The sequence below is a fragment of the Prionailurus viverrinus genome, chromosome B4, assembly GCF_022837055.1.
Source record: "Prionailurus viverrinus isolate Anna chromosome B4, UM_Priviv_1.0, whole genome shotgun sequence".
In the NCBI taxonomy this organism is placed as follows: domain Eukaryota; kingdom Metazoa; phylum Chordata; class Mammalia; order Carnivora; family Felidae; genus Prionailurus; species Prionailurus viverrinus.
In genome coordinates this window covers 9089348-9110815 of record NC_062567.1, presented here as the reverse complement: position 1 = coordinate 9110815, position 21468 = coordinate 9089348, and the positions used below count along the sequence as shown (strand labels likewise).

Here is a 21468-nt window from a genome sequence, read left to right as displayed (position 1 = left end):
TAATTATATTGTAGTATATTTATGATTAAATGTTGCAATCACTGGAGTCCTAAAACTACTGTGTAACCTCTTCCATGTCTTATGTGGTTTAGCATTTTGCACTTCTAAAAAGTACATTTGCACATACAAATTTATTGACTTCACAACTCTATACCGTAGATGAATTTTACCCCAAAGTATTTGTGTGTGTTTACACGTCTACCACATTCTATGAGGCTGGTATCTCCCTTATACCAAAAACAGACACAGGCATCACAAGAAAAGAAAATTACAGACTAATACCCCTTATGAATAAAGATGCAAAAATCCTAAATAAAATTTGAGCAATCCAAACTAGCAACATATAGAAAGGATTATACATCATGACCAATGGGATTTACCCAGGAATGAAAGGTTTAACATGTGAAAATCAATCAGTATAATACATCATATTAACAGAAGCTTTAAAAACCCATATAATCATCCCCATAGACATGGAAAGCATTTCACAAAATCCAAAACCCTTCATGATAAAAATTGTAACAATCTATAACTAGAATGGAGTTTCTCAACTTGACACAGCATCTATGAAACCTTACAGCTAACATTGTACTTGATGGTAAAACGCTGAAGGCCTTCCCTCTAAGGTTAGGAACAGACAAGCATGTCTGCTTTTTCAACTTATATTTCACATTGTGCTAGAGATTCTAGCCAGTGGAATAATGGAAGAAAAAGAAATACAAAGTATTTCTTGTTGGTAAGGAAGAAGTAACACTATCTCTTTGTAGATGATGTGATCTTGTATAAAGAAAATCCTAAGGAATCCACTAAAAAACTAATAGTGCGAATACGTGAGTTCTAACAAGGTTGCAAGCTACAAGATCGATACATAATATACAAAAAAAAAAAAAAAAAAAGCCAGTGATATTCCTGCATACTACCAAAGAATACTCCAAAAACGAAATTAAGAAAACAATTTCATGTATACAGTTCTAAAAAGACCAGAACACATAGGAACAAATTTTGAAAAGCAGTGTATGACCTATATGTTGAAAACAACAAAACATCACTGAAATACATCACAGCTGACCTAAATAAATCCATGGATTATCTTTCATGGATCAGAACATTTAACAATATTAAGAGGGCATAACTCTCCAAACTGAACTCCAGGGTCAATGCAATCCTTAACAAAATCCCAGGTGGCTTTCCACACCACCGCCCCCCACTCCACCCCCGACAGAAACTGAAAAACTTATCCTAAGATTTATACAGAAAAACATGAAATCCACAGTAGCCAAAATAATCGTCCTGATTATTCCTGATTCCAAAATTTACTACAAAACTATAGTAATCAAGACAGTGTAGTATTAGCAAAGAATAGGCATATAAATCAAAGGAATGAAATTGAGGGTCTAGAAATTAATCTTTACAGGTATGGCCAACTGATTTATTCCAAGGGGGGGCAAGACAGTTCAGTGAGGGAAAGAATGGTCAACAAATGGTGTTAGGATGAATGGAAATCTACACACGAAAGAATGAAGTTGGTCCCCTACCTCACACCATATACACAAATGAACTGAAAATGGATCAGACACCTAAATGTAGGAGCTAGAACTATAAACCTTTTAGGAGAAAACATAGGAGTGAATCCTCATGACCCTGGATTAGTCAATGCCTCCTTAGATACAACACCAAAAGCATAAATGACATAAGAAAAATAGATAAACTGGACTACATAAAAATAAAAAAAAAAATTTGTGCTGCTAATGATAGCACCCAGGAACTGAAGAGATAATCTACAGAATGGGAGAATATATTTGCAAGTCATATACCTCATAAGGAATTTGCATCTTGAATATATAATGAACTCTTATAACTCAGTAATAAAAAGGCAATCCAATTTTTTTAAATGGGCAAAGCATTTCAAGGGATGTTTCTTCAAGGAAGGTATACAAATGAGCAACATGAAAAGATATTAGTTGTTAAGAAAATGAAATCAAAATCACAGTGAGGATGTGGGAGAAAGTAGAACGCTCATATATTGCTGGTGGAAACATAAAATGGAGCAGCCAATGTGGATAACAGTTTGGTATTTCCTCAAACTATTAACCACAGAGTTACCAATGACCCAGCAATCCCACTCCTGGGTATATAACCCCAGAGAATTAAAAAAATTTATGTATATATACCTCCACACAAAAAATTGTGCATGAATGTTTAAAGCAAATATTATTCACAATAGGCATAAACTGGGAAGCAAAACGTTCACCAGCTGATAAATAAACAAAATGTTGTCCAGCCCCATGGTGGACTGACTCTTTCTTGGCAACAAAAAGGAAGTGAAGAACTGACACACGCCACAACATGGATGAACCTGGAAAACATGCTACATAAGTCAATCACTAAGGTGCACATGTTACATGATTCCATTTATACGAAATGTCCAGAAAAAGCGAATCTGTGGAGACAGAAAACCGATTACCGGGGGTGGGGAATGAGGAATCCGTGTCAGTGGGAAGTGGTTTCCTATTTGGTGGAAAAAAATGTTCTAAAATTATAATGTGGAAATGGTTCCATAACTGAATATTCTAGACGACACTGAAATGTATTCCTTACGTGGATGGATTATCTGGTATCTTAATTACATCTCTCTAAAGCCGTGCCAGGGCATGAATATTTCAAATTACCTATTTCATACCTTTCTTTGGCTTCCTTGAGGGCAATTTCAAGTCTCTCCACCTTCTGGTTTCCTTCCCTTAGACAAAGCAGGAGCTGGCTCACAGTTAATTCTTCAAATTCCAAATAATTCCTGGCACCTTCTGCAAATTTGCTCCTAGATCAAAAACAGCATACAGATTAAAAGGTTTTCATCAGAAAACAAAAACGTCAAAGTATCTGTGAGTATAACTGGAACCAACTTAAAGGAACTGCTTCCCAGAACACTTTCCAAATAACTCTCATTTACAGACCAAACGCAGCTGGCCCTGCGCCCACCAGGGCCCCACTCCTCCATGCTTTCTGGGAAGCACACACTCGCTTCCTCCAAATGGCCGGTGTGCCCACAACATCAGACCACGGGGCCCACGGGACCAGAGGTGGCCCTGATTTCCAGTGCCTGGCCTTCCTAGAGAACCAGCCTCAGAGAGGACCACAGTCATACAAAGGACACAAGCAGGCCTGCTGCCTGTGACACGCAGACCACCGGCCTTTCTCCTGCTTGACGTTCTCAAGAGAAAAAAATCATTTTTGTTTCTGATTTCAAATCATTAGAGCAGAGAAATGTAGGCACTGTTGGCATGTCAAATATTTTTCTTGATTTCAACTCTGATGAAATCAAGAAGCAGTTCATCCACAAATAAAACCAGGACCACCGCTGTGGTAACTACACCCCCCGGGTGACTGTGCCGATGCTCATGGCATCTAACCAAGTTCACGTATCTCATAAACAGTCAGGATTAAATGCCAGTTCCTGACTCCAAAGCTCAAACTCCAAACCCAGAAATCAATCTATGACTCCTTGATATAATAATAATAATAATAATAATAATAATAATAATAATGTTTATTTAATGTTTATTTTTGAGAAAAAGGGAGAGAGTGTGAGGGGGAGGGGCAGAGAGAGAGGGAGACACAGACTCCAGAACAGGCTCCAGGCTCTGAGCTGTCAGCCCAGAGCCTGATGCAGAGCTTGAATCCACAAACCATGAAATCACGACCTGAGCTGAAGTTGGATGCTTAACCCACTGAGCTACCCAGGTGCCCCACTTTCTTTTTTTTAAATGTTCATTTATTTATTTTTGAGAGAGAGAGAGAAAAAAAAGAATGAGTTGGGGAAGGGCACAGAGAGAGGAGAAGAGAGATGCCTAAGTGGGCTCTGGGCTAACAGCACAGAGTCCGGTGTGGGGCTTGAATTCACAAACTGCGAGATCATGACCTGAGCGGAAATCAAGAGTCCGATGCTTAACCGACTGAGCCCCCCAGATGCTCCCTTAATATACCTTCAAACAAGGCAAGGAAGCTGTTATTGACAAGAACTGTGGCCTGGGGGCACCTGGCTGGCTCAATCAGGAGCCTGTGGCTCTTGATCTCAGGGTTTTAAGTTTGAGCCCCACATTGGGTGTAGAGATTACTTAAAAATAAAATCTTAAAAAAAAAAAAAACCTGTGGCTTAAAAGGGGAAGTGGTTTTGGCAGGTGGATATAAATGAGGAGGAAGTGGCTTGGAAATTTCAAACAGGGCTTTTTTCCTTCCCACCACGTTCAGGAAAGTCCTCCGATACTAAAAAAGCAACATGGGAGAAAGCCAAGGAATTGTTAAGTAAAAAAGGGATAACTTTCATTGATGCCAACTGCCCTGTTGGATGTAAGAATATCATCTAACATTTATTTTCTTCCTTGTGCAAGGGCTTGGTAACATAATTGGAAAAAAAAAAACCACCACCCATTTTGACGTTTTATAAATACACTCATTAAGTTCTAGAAACAAAAGGTATTAAAAGCCTATGAGAGAAGAGATTCCTAGAGAAATTTTCAGGTAACTGTCTCTTTCAAATAGACTAACACGGCAGTAATCCGCTCACAGAGGATGAGCCAACAGCCCACTCCATGTGAATGCAAGGCGCAAGAGCCCCGATTGCCTAAGTCCTCTCCCATCTCTTCCTCCGAGCTCCCCACCCCACGCCACCCCACCCCAACCCCCACCCCCCGCCACCATTTAAGATGTCTGCTTCCTGGTTATCTACTTGCAACAGGTCAATTTGAGACTCCACATGTAAGACCTCCGGAAAGTGGGTAGGACAGCGACTCAGGGCACTAACAGTCATCCCTAGAGAAGGTTACTCCCTATCAGTCACCCTGGCTTATATTTGGGACTGATCAGGGAAGAGAAAATGCTAACAACCCCCTTTATCAAGCTGGACAGCCTGGTCCAGGTCAAACTATACTGATAAATTGGGAAACAGAAGTCTTGATTAAGAGCGAGTTTGTTTTCACTTCTCATCTGATGGGAGTTGAAGCACATCTAAACAGAGAGGTGAGGGGGAGTTAGCTTACAAAGGCACCCAACGTTGTTTTGATTATCAGCCAGTTTGGGCTGCAACATATTAAGTATCATTCAAACCGAACATTCTCCAAAGGTCCTGGTATAAATTAGTAAGAATTGACTTTTGCAGCCCATCATGTTTGACCTCCCAGCAAGGGTGTCTCCGACGGCCTTAGCCCTTCTTCACCTACGTGTCAACGGAATCAGTTCTTGTGGGCCCAGGACTTGTCTTGATTTCTTTCAGTGCCACATCTGCTTCTCCTTCCTGTCAAGGCAGAAATGAAAGGGATTTGACGTGATATGTCTGCGAGAAAAATGCTTTCCCAGAAGAGAAAAAGGCAATAGATCAAGAATTTTGATGGCATGCCACCCAAGGAATCTACCAACATTTGAATGTGAGATGGTTAAATTAGGTCACTGAAATGGAACGGAACTTTACCCTTCCCTCACCCTGCACACCCTGTCAGGATTATAAATATCTAGGGCCACGGCGTGAAGGTTGGTCTCTCATCCTGAGCAGTCAACCTGACCCCAAACACATGAAAGCTTATCTCCTCCTTCTCCTTGGCAGTTCCCTTCTTTCCCAAATAAAGGTCACACGGAGCTAGTGACAACTCCACACACCTTCCCTATACAGGCCTTTAAAATGCACGATGTCGGAACTTGCTGAAGCCACGTTGAGAAAGAGGCTGCTTTCTGTGGACAAGGCTCACACAAAGCACAAGGTTGGCTCCTATTAGAAATTCATACACACCGTGGGCCGTTTAAGGGAAGAAGAAGTCTAAGGCCCGTTAAATGATTTGAAAGACACGTATATTCCAATGAACTTGCAGGAAAAATCTTCCGAAAATGCACAAAGATAGTTAATTCTGATTGTGTACATTCTTCCTAAATCTTAGGCAGCGTTTTCTGGTTCACAGAAACAAGGCAAGAAAAGCACATTTATGCTAAAAATAACTGTCACTATCAGATCAGTGAAGGAGCATATTATGCTAACCACGTGCCCTAAAGGAAGAAGCCTCATTTGGAAACTTCTGATATGCTCTTGGGACTTCCTGAATTTTGCCAGTTATTTGCAGAAGGTGAAAGCTGTTTGATCAAATTTGTTTCATAATCTTTGGTCATCTGCAGAAAGGGCACTCTACTCTGGCAGAGCGTGCTTTCCACTTGGTATTTTATTATTTTTTTAATGTTTATTTATTTCCTAGAGAGAGACAGACAAGACAGACAGACAGACACAAAGCGTGAGCAGGGAGGGGCAGAGAGAGAAAGGGAGTCACATGGTCCGAAGCAGGCTCCAGGCTCCAAGGTGTCAGCATGGAGCCCAACGCGGGGCTTGAACCCACGAACTGTGAGATCATGACCTGAGCCGAAGCCGGATGCTTAACCAACTTGAGCCACCCAGACACCCCTCCATTTGGTATTTGAATTCTCCTGATTTCAGCTGCCATTAGTGCACCCAAAGATTTATTTGGGAGCATGTTTGGCAAGGTTATTGAGAGTCATCTCCCCATCCTATTACTCTTTAGGGCAGCAAATTAGTTGGAAATCAGAGATAGTCGTGCATTGCACTAGTAATTCCGACACGCCCAGAAGTTTAGCCCTTTACGAGTTCCCCACTACTTATTTCCAAGGTACATTTTTCTCTCTCAGAGACACGATCTCTTTATCAGATGTACGGTTTGGCGAAGCTCAAATGCCAGTGTGTATCACAGAGGGCCTCGTCCTTAGGTGTTCTTCTCCCTCATTAATCCATCTTTTTTAGCAATGATGAAGGGGAGGCCCTTCCGTGGTTCATCTACCTGCGCTGCTCTTCAGCCAGACCACGTGCATACCCAGATGTGGCCACAACAGATGCCATTCATGTGCTCAGGAACAGGCTGGCACCTGCCACTTCACTGTGTTACTGAGCTCACTGCATTTTCGGTTCCACAGAAATGTGTCAGACACTGTGGGCTTTAAACTCTGCTCTTGGAGGCACCCGGGCAGCTGCTATTAGAAGTGGGGGCGAAGTCAAGGTCGACCCTCACCCATAACTCCAGTGGCTCTGCTCTTTTCTCCACTTCTTGTTTTTAACAAACCACAGTTCCTTGTAAGACTTGTTGGAAAAGGAAGGTTCTATTATTTTAAAGACATCAGTTTCCTGCATCGGATCATGATTCTACTCACCCAAGGCCAATGCTGACCACCCCTAAGGACCTGGCTTGAAAAAGTTGTTTTGTTTTTTTAGATCTGTCACAAAATGTCTGATTTGTCAGGACACATGGAAAGAAAAAAAAACTACCTCTTTTGTCATAAAAGGTAATCAACATTCTTCCATTGCAGCTACGATAAATCTCACGAGCATTATGTTATGCTTATAAACAGGAGCCAATTTATCTTGGCGATGGCGATGCTGAAATTCCCCCACCATCTAGGTGTCTACGTGAGGTTTTTTGTAATTTGCTTAAAACAAAACCAGGACACTTACAGCCATCCTGATTTCAACAAAGGAGTCTTCTGAGGGGCCCCCTGAGTTCAGCTTGAGCTGTAGTTCAGACACGATGCCCAGCAGATCTGCCTTTTCAGCTTGAAGACGGGCCACCTGGGTCTTCAGCTGTTCCATTTCCTGGTCTGCTTCTGCCTTGGGGACTTTGGGGTCCCCAGTGGGGTCCTGGAAATGACGAGAAGCCAAGTGAGTCAGTGAATCAAACGAACACCTGGTCGTCAAACTCAAGTGTCCCCACACCCCACGGCAAGACAATTATGCTTTATGGTAGAAAATTGTAGCCTTTTCTTGGAGATGTATTTTTACGTAAATTTTAAAAAAGAAAAATTTACATGATTTTATTACATTCAAATAGAAAATTAAAATAACCTCATGACAAAAAGGAAAGACTTCCTCAGCACACTGGAATAATCTGATATGAAGATAACCAGTCAGACTTCGACGATGGTAAACTTGTAAGTTGTAGTCCAAAAATCTCAGGAAATAAGGGCATCAACCTCATCTTTTTTTCTTCCTACAAATGCAGAACCCCCCACGCTCCCATACTTGTCATGTATAGTTAGAAGCCAAAGCATCAAGACGTTTCATTACTTGACACATAAATGGCCAAAGACAACAAAAGTTCCAAAATTCTCCGGGGCATGCAGGCCGGCTGCTATAATACACTACATTGGTGTTTTCAGGTTGCTAAAAGTAAGCCTGGTGAGAAATAAAAACTTGAAAATTCAGAGGCTGCTACCAAAGGTAAAAAAAATTAACTTCTGGCCTATATACACATTAGTAATAAATATTCACCTTTCACTAATATCAAGTATGTGCTGCTTTCCTCTTGTTGTAATTATTGCACGTGGCATAAGAGAGAGACCCTGTTTAGATGCAATGCTTGCACTTGGGAGTAAGGAAAACAGATTTCAGTTCACACCCTGCTAATCGCCGTGTGTGTGGCCATGAGTGCATTCACTTAATGTCTTGGCCTCTTTGGCCTCTTTTGGTTTTCTTTTTCTTGGGTTAGAAAGGAAGATGGTGGCACCAAATGGTTTCGTTGGTCTCTTCCAGCTGTGACCTTGTAGACCTCTCTGGTTTCCTCCTCAGGAAACCTTCATTGCTTCTATACACATGGGACCACCAGAAATACATACCTGAGATCATCAGAGATTTACAACACATCAGAAAGTTCTCTCTCTCTCACACACACACATACACACACACCCCATGTCTCTAATAGATTTCCTAAGGAACTGTAAACCGACCCAGAGGCTCTGAGTGGAACCAAGAAAGCACCAGAAAGAATACGTACGGATGATAAACCAGCTGGTCCAAGAAATAGTAGAAAGTGGAAGGAAATGGATTAATATGCAACAAGAGAGTGCCCCTCACACCAGTGAGATCATGCTGTTCCTTCCCCAGGGGCCTTCCCTTGCCATGAAACCACCACAGGCCCGAGAGAAAAGAACTCATGGTGAACCTGAGGAGTCAGGCATGCAAGGAATGGTTACCAGCCTGTGCATCCTGTCTCGGTCATGACCCGTCCCAAAGAAACATAAATGTGCAGGGACAGAAACAATCAAAGGAGAGGCACTCTTGGCCTGGGACCAGGAGGTAAGCAGGTGAGGGTGAGGCCACGCCCTATTCGGAATCTTCGCATTTTCCTGTTGGACCCGTCTGAGGACATCTTCTAAATGGATTTTTAAAACAATCTTGGCATAAAGGGTAGGAAACAGAGTTTTAACCAAGTGTCTGAGGACAAGGGATATAAAGCCACAATTCTGGAATCTCAGACTGTCAGGTTAATTTCCTTTTTTGCAACGGTGAGGATCTCTTCACTATCCTTGGGCAATTCGGAATCTACTTATTTGGCTGTAAAACCTTGTAAAATAACATGTTAAATCTCTTCATTTTACTAATGAGACCCTTTCCATTCCCTTCCTGGACTAGAATGCGCACATTTTATTCTCTCTGATCAACCCCAACTCCATCATTTGTTAACGTCTTTTATTACTGTTGAGTGCCTGCCATTGACTTTCACGCAACACAATGACTCTACATCTTGTGTGCTTGTATCACGTCTCCATCACGCTGTCCTGGAAATCTGCCCAGGTGAACATGCCATTTCATAATCCTAGAAGAAACATCCATCTAATGACCTCTGCCTCACAATCTGTACAATTAAAAGTTAAAAAGTTCTCTGTACCGATGAATATAATTTATGATTCCATGAAATTGGACAGAATAATTAATACCTCAGCCTCACCCTGACAATCAGAAGGCAGATCTCCAAAGGAAATTCCCTACTCCCCTTTCCTTGTGTGGTATAGAACACGTGAGAGGCTCTGGTGGCTAGAGGGGACTCCCTGGAGAACCAGCAGCGAGGATGGGACAGCAAGAGTGAGAAAAGTCAGAGGCTTTGAGGGCTTTAAGTCAGGAAAATGAGAGCCTAAATTTTACAAATCACCTCAACTGGTCCATGAAAAAAAACAGCAAAGAGGAGGCAGGGAAGCAATAGGCAGGCCTGGGAGGCGTATTTTGGGGGGAAAAGCTGATGACCAAGGGTTTTAAAGAGCTGTAAGTATCTCTGTCCAAGCACCCAAGTCCTGTGTCCCAAGGACTCACTTCTGAGTCTTGCTTATAGCTTGTTTTATCTGATCTTCTGCATTGCAAGAAGCTGTCCAGAGCTCCAGCTCTGTTCTCAACTTCTTCCAATAGTGGGACATTTTAGGAAAACCCATAGGCAGACTATTTCAAGCCAAGTGCTTCTGGAAGCTTCTTCCTGAGCTCCAGTGCAATAGTCCCCAGCAGGCTGATGCCAGCTGTCAGCTCACATCCCAAAGACCAAGGAGGAAAACAGTGTAAGATGTTTTCTTCCAGAGAGTAGAAAATACATTCATATATCCCACCAGGTGATCATGTCTTCAGAGCATTCTACCTCGAAAATATTTTGACACTGAGAGACTTCCCCCAAAGTAGTGACTTAATGCTCTTTGAACTGTAAGACAAGTTCAAGCATCAGATGTGAAGAGTCTTATCAGCAATGAATCGTTTCCCATACACACATAAGTTTATGAAAGCAGAATGTCCACGCTGTCCCATGAGCAGGGATTGAGGAGTAAAGCACTGACCTAAACCACAATATTTTTCTCAACAGCTCTTCATTCTTTAGATTATCCAGCTTGTCCTCTTCTCATTACTTTCTTTCCTTTATCTTTCTTTCTTTGCACTCTTTACCCAAGAAATCAGAGGTCAATGGAGCTCAAGGTATCTCAAGGAAATCACTGATGCCTCAATTCCATCCTCCCTGAGCCAAACCAGTGCTCCATCCTTCTGAGGGCTGCTAAGTTCAAGGTTGGGGAGAAAGTGACGAGCAGATGTCCATCCTAATGAACAATGTCCAGTGAGCCTTAGAATATGGGCAGACGCTTCAAGTGTGTTCTGACACAACCTGTTTTCTTCCACTCGCATCTTTAACATCCACTCCTAGCTGTGGGCACTTTTCTCCGGTTCTCTGGGTCGATGAAAATGTAGCAACCCTACAGCCTCCTGCCACAACATGATGTGTCGCACCATTTTCCAAAAGTAAATGTAAAATGTAAATTGAGGAATCTCTATGGTAGACTGGGGGGAAGGACAAGATCGGTAAGCAAAACTTCCCAGTCATAGATTTTGTTTTTTTAATGCTTATTTATTTTTGAGAGAGAGAGGGAGAACGCCGAACGTGCGCAGGGGAGGGGCAGAGAGAGAGAGAGGGAGACACAGAACCTGAGGGCGGCTCCAGGCTCCGAGCTGTCAGCACAGATGCAGGGCTTGAACTCACAAACCATGAGATCATGACGTGAGCCAAAGTCGGACGCTTAACCAACTGTGCCACCCAGGTACCCCCCGAATCATAGATTTTTTTAAATGCAATTTTATATCAAAGACAGAAACTAAAAGCTACCCCTTGGGTGGTTCTAGGCAGAGGTTATCTGCACCGTCTACAATGAATACAAAATACTGATTTATAACTACAACCTTCTTTTGACTATAATCACTATGGTCAAAGCTGTACAAACTTCCTTGCCCCAACAGAAATCATACATGACCCTTGAAGTTGCAACCAACCTTCTCAGCAAGAACAGTATTTTCTTTCTTTTTATTTATTTTTTTCAAATGTTTATTTATTTTGAGAGAGAGAGTCCCAAGCAGGCTCCACACCGTCAGCGTGGAACCTGACGTGGGGCTCAACCCCATGATTCCTGGGATCATGACCTGAGCTGAATCAAGAGTTGGATGCCCAACTGCCTGAGCCATCCAGGTGCCCCAATTTTTTCAAGATGATACAAAACACTTGTCTAGATGGGACGCCTGGGTGGCTCAGTCGGTTGAGGGTCCAACTTTGACTCAGGTCATGATCTCGCTGTGATTTCGAGCCCCACGTCGGGCTCTGTGCTGACAGCTTGGAGCCTGGAGCCTGCTTCGGATTCTGTGTCTCCCTCTCTCTCTGCCCCTCCCCCGCTCATGCTCTGTCTGTCTGTCTCTCTCTGTCAAAAATAAATAAACATTTTTAAAAAATTAAAAACAAAACAGAACTTGTCTAGCCTAAACCGTAAAAAGTTTGATCTAGAAGTCTAGATGAGTAAGATTCCACTCTAAATGTAACTAAAAGAAAATAAAATCGTAACAGATCAGTCTGCTCACTCACCTCAAGGGGCCTTTCTGTTTTCCCTTTTAGTTTTCTGAGTTCTTCCTTCAATTTTTCATTTTCATGACTCAAAGCCACGAGACGCTCTTTGGCTTCCTTGCTCTGTATCTCAAAAAATAGGCGTTCTTCCTTCTGTTTCTCTGTCCAGGCTGAAAGCTCTTCAAATCGCCCTTTCATAGCCTGATTATTCAGCTTCATGGCTTCTGTAGGGGGTTCAGAGTGAGAGTGTCGCGCATCAGACTTGACTGGATGAATCCCACCTCCCTCTGGACTGCCCTCACCCTGTAGCTCGGAATCCAAAGAAGCCGTACTTGGCCTGGGCCCCAGGCTCAGCAGCAAAAAGACTGCAGCAAGGTGAGTGGGTTTTGTTTCCAGATAGGACGAGGGGGTCTAATGTTGTTTCTCATCCTCCAAAGACTCCAGAAAACAAAGCTGGTTTGGGTGCCTCTGCTACAGCCCACGTGGTAGGGCACAGCCTCCAACACCGGTCCTGCCAGAAGCCATGGCCTGAGACACTGGGATGCTCTCTGTGAACAAGGCCATGTTTAGGACTAACTCTGGAATAATAGCAGCGTTTCTCCCTGTTTCCTTCTAAACGGGCTAAATGTCACTGTGCCGTTTCCCTGAGGTACGTAAGTGCTTTTTATTCTTACCTGCATCCCGAGGTAAACATTGGCAGCAATGTTAGCCTTACCAAAAGCTAAACTCTGGGCTCTCTCTCCAGGTAGTGCAACGGAGAGAAGGGAGCTCACCATCAAGGCTTTTCGCAAAGAGAGGCGGTTCACGAAGGCCCAGGGTGGATGGAGAACACGGGGGCCGGCGGCCGCTCACCTTTGAGCTGATGGTTCTCGGTCAGGAGCTCCTTCATCTGCTGTAGCAGTTCCTCTGGTGTGAACGTGTCCAGATTTGGGTGGGCCAGGTTGGGGGGTCCATTTCCTGTGGTCTCACTGGGGCTGTCCCCCTTTTCAGTCAGGCAGCTAAGTGGTTGGTGGGACATGGCAGAAGGACCTACGGAAAAGTCACAGGCTGAAAACAGAGCTGTCTTCCCTCTGCGAGGGGTCCCCATGAGCCCCACAAATCCACCGGCAATTGCTGGTGAGTTTTCCAAAAGGTGCCTACTTCCCCTCCAATTGGATTTTGGACATTTTTGATTCTTCCTTTAAAAAAAATTTTTTTTAATGTTTATTTTTGAGAGAGACAAGGGGGGGAGAGGGAAAGGGGGAGAGGGAGGGAGAGGGAGGGAGAGAGAGAGAGAGAGAGAGAGAGAACAAGTGGGGGAGAGGCAGAGAGAGAGGGAGACACAGAATCCGAAGCAGGCTCCAGGCTCTGAGCTGTCGGCACAGAGCCCAACATGGGGCTTGAACTCACGAACCGTGAGATCATGACCTGAGCCGAAGTAGGACACTCAACTGACTGAGCCATCCAGGCGCCCCTGATTTTTCTTTTTAAACAAAACATGTCTGTGCTAGCTTCAGTATGTATGCATGTACATGTGCGTCCATGTGAGTGGGGGCAGCGAGGAGCTGCGACATGAGGAAGAAAAGAAAAGCATGACAATGTGATAATTAGGACGGAGGGATTCATGAAGGCTTTAAACATGTATTTGTAGACATGGGTAAAGTATCATTAAATTGGTTTTCCCAAGCAAATCTTTGAAGTTCAAATCTCTCTGCTGTGGGTGAACTGCACAGAAAGTGAATTATATGTCAATAAAGCTGTTTAAAAAATCTCTAGGGGCGCCTGGGTCTCTGTCTCTCAATAATAAGTAAACGTTAAAAAAAAATTTTTTTTTAAATCTCTGTATTTCAGCTCTTATATTTTTGGCTAAGAGAAAAGGAAGAACTAATGCATTCTAGATGCTTCCTACATGCTGAATCACTGCACCAGACACGTCAGTTTCTAATCCTCACTCAAACTCAGCTAGATGGCTATTTTGCAGGAGACAGAGCTGAGTTTGCAGAGGATTTATAGCTCGTCCAAGGTCACGTAAGAAGAGGTGTGACCGGGCGTTAGTGATGATTCCAAAACCCAGCCCTGGAATACAATAAAGATGCTACTGAATATTTAGGCTTCAGTGTTCAACAGTTCTGCAAAGCACACTTACAAGATGAAGAGATCCTGCTTACTGGCGGCATGTTCTGAGAATATTTTAAGCACACCACTTTATTTTGTAGAGGGGTCAATGTGGTCATAAATAAGACAGACGAGTGTATCCCAAGTCCATTTATACATGTCCTGCCATCTGGGCAAACAGAAGAATCTCTTCTAACAACTGGCTACATGCTATAGGCAAATGTTTTCTTTTTGGGGCTTCGTGAAGATGATGATAAGTCTTTTCACGACAACCACAGAGTCACCAAGCTGGTCAGTGGAAGGCGCAGAAGGCTACGCGTGCTCCCTCTGATACATCACTGGCTCAGGACATCTACGTATGCTCACGGTGACCACATGTTAAAATGCAACCAGACACAGGTGCCTCTTCCCCATCCCAACAGGAGGCAAGGCCTGGGACTCTCTGGGGGCCCCCTGAACCCGAGAGCCTGGCGACTTGTTTTTGGTCTGAAGGAAGCCGCATGCAGGACAGCAGGCCCTGACTCCTCCCCTGTGCGGCCAGCTTGAGGAGAGGCCTTCTCATGAAACGCTTTAATGAGGATAGGGATTTATGAAGTGAAAAACACTGACGAAGCAGGCTGCTCAACCGTGAGCCTTTAGAAGGTATCTATGGTTCATGTAGCCTAATACATTTACAAGAGAGGTGTGCCCTTGGCCTTCGGTGACTGGAACAGACTGCTTTCGTTTTCCCCAATAATTTGGACAAAAACAATTTGGAGAATGTCAGTTTCTGGCTTTCCATAGCATTCATTGTTGCACAGTATGAGGTCAGAGCTAACGCTTAATAAACATGGATTTTTCCCAAATAGCCGAGGAATACTAAAATTCTAGGTAAGAGACCTAAAGATACAATCCTCACAATGTGTACCATCTAGTTGCCAATGTTCAATTTGCTCAGCTCTTCAGTGATTATACTTTGCAAAAGTAAATGAGGGGCGCCTGGGCAGCTCAGCCAGCTTTTGACTTCAGCTCAGGTCATGATCTCACGGCTCGTGAGTTCGAGCCCCACAATCGGGCTGTCTGCTGTCAGCAAAGAGCCCACTTAGGATCCCGTCTCCCTCTCTCTCTCTCTCTGCCCCTCCCGCCTCGTGTGTGTGCATGCTCTCTCTCAAAAATAAATAAGCACTTGAGAAAAAAAAAAAAGTAAATGGAAACATTTCACGGATGTTTTTTAAGAAGCCCCCAGGCAGTTCTCTAGAGATGTGCTTGGTTTCATTTTACTGTATACACATTTCTCCTTCATGGTTTTTCCAAGAGAGAGGAAAGGGGAGAGAAAAGGAGTGAAGAGGGGAAGGGCAGGCAGGGGAGAGGAGAAGAGAAAGATTTTCCCTTGAAAATTATTCAGGTATTTTTCCTCCTCGACTTTCTTTACACCCCTCCCAAGGCTTTAAACACAGCTCTTATAAAGTTAAAACTGGTTGTGGCTCGTCTAACTTTTTCAGGTTGCCCAGATTTTCTAAGGACATGAAGGGAAAAAGCAGGCTCATGCTAAGGAGGACAGCAGAAAAAACACTGGGTACCTGAAACAGATGTGTGACCTCTTATGATGATTTACTGACCTGTCTGGCAAATGATGGTCATTTCAGTTGCTTTCAGCCGTCAAACACCAGGAAAAGTACTCTTGGGTTTCTATGAAGATCAGAATCCAACCCTACCATCCAATACCCCAGCACCCTCGCGGCCATGCCACCCTCTTTCACTGATACATAGGCCTGTCCTAATCACAGCAAGCTCTTCATTATCCAGCGTTGTAGGAGAGACTTGGTCATTCAAATGTCATGGTAAATAAGTTAGCATATATGCCAAACATAAGCATGTACATACTCGTTACCGAATTTTTACTAAAAGCAATTTAATCGCTTTTCAGGGATTCAAAGAGTACCCTATGATTTTAGAGTATTTTGGGAGCATTGTTATGAGTTTAGGAGTACACTGCCTATGTGAAATGTCTATTGCTAGAATACCTGTTAGAGAAAGCTGAATTTTCTAAGTCTTTAACACCACCTGATGCTGCATTCAATTGAACAAACACAGAGACGCATTATAACTTCTTGCACACATCTTCAAAGGTTATAGAAATTGGAACTAAGCCATTTGTTCCAAGTTTCTATCTAGTAACAGATTTTCTGTTTTTTTTTTAACAGAATTTCCCATAAAAATCCAAATAATCTGGATCTAAAAGGTGTCATTTCTATTTTTCTTTTTCATTTTGTTTTAAAAAAAATTTTTTTTAACGTTTATTTATTTTTGAGACAGAGAGAGACAGAGCACGAACAGGGGAGGGTCAGAGAGAGGGAGACACAGAATCCAAAACAGGCTCCAGGCTCTGAGCTGTCAGCACAGCCCGACGTGGGGCTCGAACTCACGGACCTCGAGATCATGACCTGAGCCGAAGTAGACTGCTTAACCAACTGAGCCACCCAGGCGCCCTTCTTTTTCATTTTGAATGTAAGTTCTATGTCCAACAATGGGCCTTGAACTTGTGACCCCAAGGTCAAGAGTTGCATTTTCTACCAACTGGGCCAGCCAGACACCACTGAAACATGTGTCTTTTTCCTTCCTTCCTTCCTTCCTTCTTTCTTTCTTTCTTTCTTTCTTTCTTTCTTTCTTTCTTTCTTTCTGTGAGTGGGGGTGGAGATGGGAGGAGTTGAGGGAGAGAGGGAGAGGGAGAGGGACGGGGAGAGGGGAAGAGAGAGAGAGAGAGAGAGAGAGAGAGAGAGAGAGAATCCTAATTGGCTCCAGGCCTAGTGCAGAGCTCAACACGGGGCTCAATCTCATGATCCTGAGATCATGACCTGAGCTGAAATCAAGAGTCAGATGCTTAACCGACTGAACCATCCAGGGGTCATTTCTTTTCTTTTCTTTTTCTTTTTTTTTAATATAACTTATTGTCAAGTTGGCTAACATACAGTGGATACAGTGTGCTCTTGGCTCTGGGGGTAGATTCCCGTGATTCATCATTTACATACGACACCCAGTGCTCATCCCAACAAGTGCCCTCTTCAATGCCCATCACCCATTTTTCCCTCTCCCTGGCACCCCCATCAATTCTCAGTTTGTTTTCTGTATTTAAGAGTCTCCTATGGTTTGCCTCCATCCCTCTCAGTTTGTAACTATTTTCTGAAACGTGTCATTTCTAAGCAAAGGTGGTATTTAACGACAGAAGGGCAAATGAATTTAGCATGGGATCTGTCAAGATTCCACCCATGAGGAAGAAGGTGAACTACCTGGACGGTGGAAGTTCAAAGGCAAAATCTCCTAGATTTTATTCCAAGATCTGGTATTTGAATTCTTAAATATATTATCATTTTTAATTCCAGAGGTCAAGTAATTATAGCAATGACTTGACTTTGTGGGCATGATGGGCACGAGCTTAAATTTCATTTACGAGTTGGCTTTACAAATGTCCAGTCCAGACATTCAATGCAAGAATGTCTTGTTTGATTTCCATGGAAGACGGTCATATAGAGCAATCTTGAAAGACTTCAATGACAGAAAATACGTGCAATGACTTTAGCAGGCAACTGCCTGTTCTATTACAGGATGGTTCGTATCATCAGAAACTCATTTTGTATCGGGCACAAATCTGCCTTGTACTGTCCACCCACTGGACGTTGGGCCAGTGAGCATAATACAGAATAAGTCCAGGCCCTTACCCCGGTATGTCTGATGTTCCAAAGTTGCTTAATAAGCATTCATAGGTTCAACCCCTACATGGATAAATTAATTTTAAAACAGTGAAAATCTTATTTCTTGACCAGAGACAATAGGTGGCTATTGGCAAATTCTGGTTTGGGATCACAAAGGACTAAGAACCCACGACTGCATCAACCAGAACCATCATCATCCTGGGAAAAGAATTCAAAGTATGTATCCTATCAAGGGGGAAAAAGAAGCTTCACATTTTCTGCCAGAAATGGTATTCTGATTTTGGAATTTGCTGACATACAGAAATGGAAATAACCTCATCACGTAAGGCAGGGCCATGGGAGTCATTCTTGTTTCTCCATTCCCTCTTATCCCGAGTCTAATGGGTCACCAAGTCCTGGCACTTGTTACCTCCTCCCCGTCCCTGCTAGCTTAGGTCCAGCCCTTCTTGCTTGTCTCAATTACAGCAATGGTGTGCTCCACAGAGTATGGGATTTTTGTCTATTGGGTCCACCACTGTGTCCCCAGCACCTAGAAAACCTGCTGAAGAGTCTCCTACATGGTCTGACTTCTGTCTTTCCACCGCAGGTCCGCCACCTCCCCAGTTTCTTACCCCGCATGAAGCCACCGTCCTGCTTAAAACCCTTCCCATTCAACACAGAGTTCCAGCTCCCAAGTGGGAAAAACTCGGCCTTCCAGAGTCTGGCCCTCACTCACCCACCGGTATCATCTCCTGTCACCATGCCACTCGCACCCAAGGCACACTGAACAGCTCACAGTTCCCTGCCTTCTTCTGCTTCTCTGCCCTTATCTCTGTTCTCCCCTCTCCACAAAATGTGTGGTCCCACTTTTGCCCTGGCAAATACCCACCAGACAGTTCGATGTCCAGTTGAAATAGACGTCCTGTGAAAAACAAACTTTTCTTTCCTCTAAGTACTCAGTAGCACTTGGCCCTGGCCTTGGCCTGCAAAATCCTATAATCATCCCTCGCCAGTCTATCTTCCATCAAACTTCCGCGAAGGTCTCCATGTTATTCTTCCTTGGGAGCAGCACACAGCAGGCTCTCAGCAAATGTTTGTTGAAATGAAATGAAAATACAGTGTAACGAAGTATTTTAAGGACTAACACTTACAAGACACTTTCTGCTATGTAGGTGACAAACCCAGCATGTGAGTACTACGACTTTTTCTACAGTTCCGTGGCACTCATTTCCAGATTCTTGAACTTGACTTTTAAAACTCGTTTTGAAAATTAGTACTGTTTCTTCTATCATCCCCAAAGGTATCTGGATATCATTTGGGAATATACATTCTATTATTCAACCCTCATATGCGTGTCAAAATGAAAACCTTTAAAATAGTATTTTCCACTGAGTGAAATACATTTCACTTTTTAAAAACAGACTGCAGTTTCTTCATTTTCATTTGGATTCACTAATCCCATAGATGCCAAACAACATCTCAAATAGTTCAAGTCTCTATAAAATACAGAAAAAGCTGGGCTTGGAGAAAAAAATACCCATTTTCCCTACTTAAGAGAGAGGGTTCTGTAGGAAAGTAATACAAAAGCCAGTTCTTTTCAAGAGTTAAGTTGGGTGTTTTTTTTTTGTTGTTGCTTTTTTTGGTACTTAAAGTAAGTTTCCTTTTTTTTTCTTTTTTTTTAGTATTTATTTATTATTATTTAATTTACATCCAAGTGAGTCAGCATATAGTGCAATAATGATTTCAGGAGTAGAATCCAGTGATTCATCCCCTACACATAACACCCAGTGCTCCTCCCAACGAGTGCCCTACTGGATGCCCATGACCCATCTAACCCACCCCCCACCCAAAACCCCTCCAGCAACCCTCAGTTTGTTCTCTGTATTTAAGAGTCTCTTCTGGTTTGTCCCCCTCACTGTTTTTATATTATTTTTGATTCCCTTCCCTTCAAGAATAAAGTTTTTGTTTTTTTTGGAAGGATTAATTGGATTCCATAGCACAATGTCCAACCTGAGATCGGTTACCAAAAAAAAAAAAAAAAAAAAAAGAAAAAGGGCTATTTTTATAATGTTGCACATAATATACAAAGAACCACTAAAACTGGCCCAGGAGAAAAACAGAAAACATTCACCTGGAAGATTCCAGTCACTGTCCTGTCTCTCCAGGCCATATTTAAAGTTCACTTACCTTGTTCATTTCAGGGCAGTTCCTAGCCTTAGCCTCTGCTCCAAGATCTCTCCTCCTCAGTACAAACCAGGCATCTCCTGGGAAGTAGCCAGGATTCCCTAGCTCTTCTCTCCCTCCCCAAAGAGCAGGGGGAGGGGGGGGGGTGGTTCTCCTGTTAATAGTGCTGCCTTGCTTAACCAGATCTGAGGCTTTTCAGGTCCTAGCACCACCTTACTGGTCTACGGCTCTGTTTTCCATTTCATCCTTCAACAAGTTCTGTGGCATACATTTCCATACAACAGTTTTCCCGGGAAAGGACGCCAGACCAGAATCTGGGTTTCGTTTTCTCTTTGCGGTGTTTTACTCTTCCTCCAGCTTATGCTTTTCCGACGGTAAGAACTATTCTTTGGGGTTCTCAGCCTCAACTAGTATTCATAGCTATGTGTGTTTATACACACAAACGCATAACATACACACATGCTCTCCTGGACACAACGGCTGTTCAGGAGTCCCACTGCCTTAGAGACAGGTCACTTGTTCCTTAGTGTTCCTGGGCTATCTCATAAAGCTAGGTTAGTTTTTGTTTCTCAAAGGTGTACCTTTAACCGCTTCCCATATATTGAGGAACTGGCTGACTGATCATTCCCAACCTGCGGGAGGATGTCATCCTTAAACCATCTCCGTGACCTACAGAGGAAGTCACCTGCGGCCAGCAGGGCCGGTAAAAAAAGGGGAGGGCGCTTTGCGATGGCCGCCCCGCAGCCCTTTCCCACCAGGTCAGGTTCCGCCCAGGCCTGGAAACCCTCCCAGGAGAGGGGACGCCCCACCCCTCGCCACCCACACCCCCACAGGCTCGGGGTCGCACGGAAGGGGGCCGCGGAAACAGCTTCCAGGGCGGAAAGGGGGTCGCCGCCTCGCCGAGCCCCTGCCCGCCCCCTGCCCCCACTCACTCAGCGCCGGCGCTCCGGACTCTCTCGGGGTCACTCCTTCCTCGGCATCGTGCCCGCAGGGGGAGGGCTCCGGACCCGGATGCAGACGCCGACCGGGGCACCGGCCGGGGGCGGCGGCGGGCGCTCGGGGAGCCTCAGGCCGACTTGCTGCCTCGCGACACCGCCCAGCGCCGCTCAGCTGACCGCGCGCCGGCCTCCTCGCCTCCGCCGGGAATTTCCCGGGCCCCGCCCCCGAATCCCCGCCCCCCGCCGCCGCGCCCCCCCCACAGGCCACGCCCCTCCCCTCCTCTGCGCGCGTCCCTGGTGGGCAGACTCCGAGCCCAGCAGCTCGCGTAGGTCGAGGCCCCCGCCCCGGGAAATGAGGGTTACCCTCGTCAGGGGACTGCCGTGACCCGCGGCGCTCATTTAAACAAATTAAAGGAAGTG

General features: G+C 44.1%; 1 protein-coding gene across 3 annotated transcripts in view; it reads right to left on the bottom strand.

Moving 5' to 3' along the window:
• OPTN (optineurin) overlaps positions 1–21246 on the bottom strand; it is a 39050-nt gene extending 17804 nt beyond the window's left edge. For 2 of the 3 annotated variants that reach the window (XM_047866249.1, XM_047866251.1), the window contains exons 1-6: positions 21043–21246; positions 13017–13193; positions 12186–12388; positions 7493–7675; positions 5214–5287; positions 2681–2815 (exon numbers count right to left, since the gene is read on the bottom strand). In XM_047866249.1, coding sequence (XP_047722205.1) covers positions 2681–2815; positions 5214–5287; positions 7493–7675; positions 12186–12388; positions 13017–13182 — 761 coding nt within the window. In that variant the 5' untranslated portion in view covers positions 13183–13193; positions 21043–21246. Of the gene's footprint in view, positions 1–2680; positions 2816–5213; positions 5288–7492; positions 7676–12185; positions 12389–13016; positions 13194–18815; positions 19576–21042 lie in introns of those variants that run through there. The other variant, XM_047866250.1, reaches the window with a different exon arrangement.
• Positions 21247–21468: the final 222 nt, after the last annotated feature.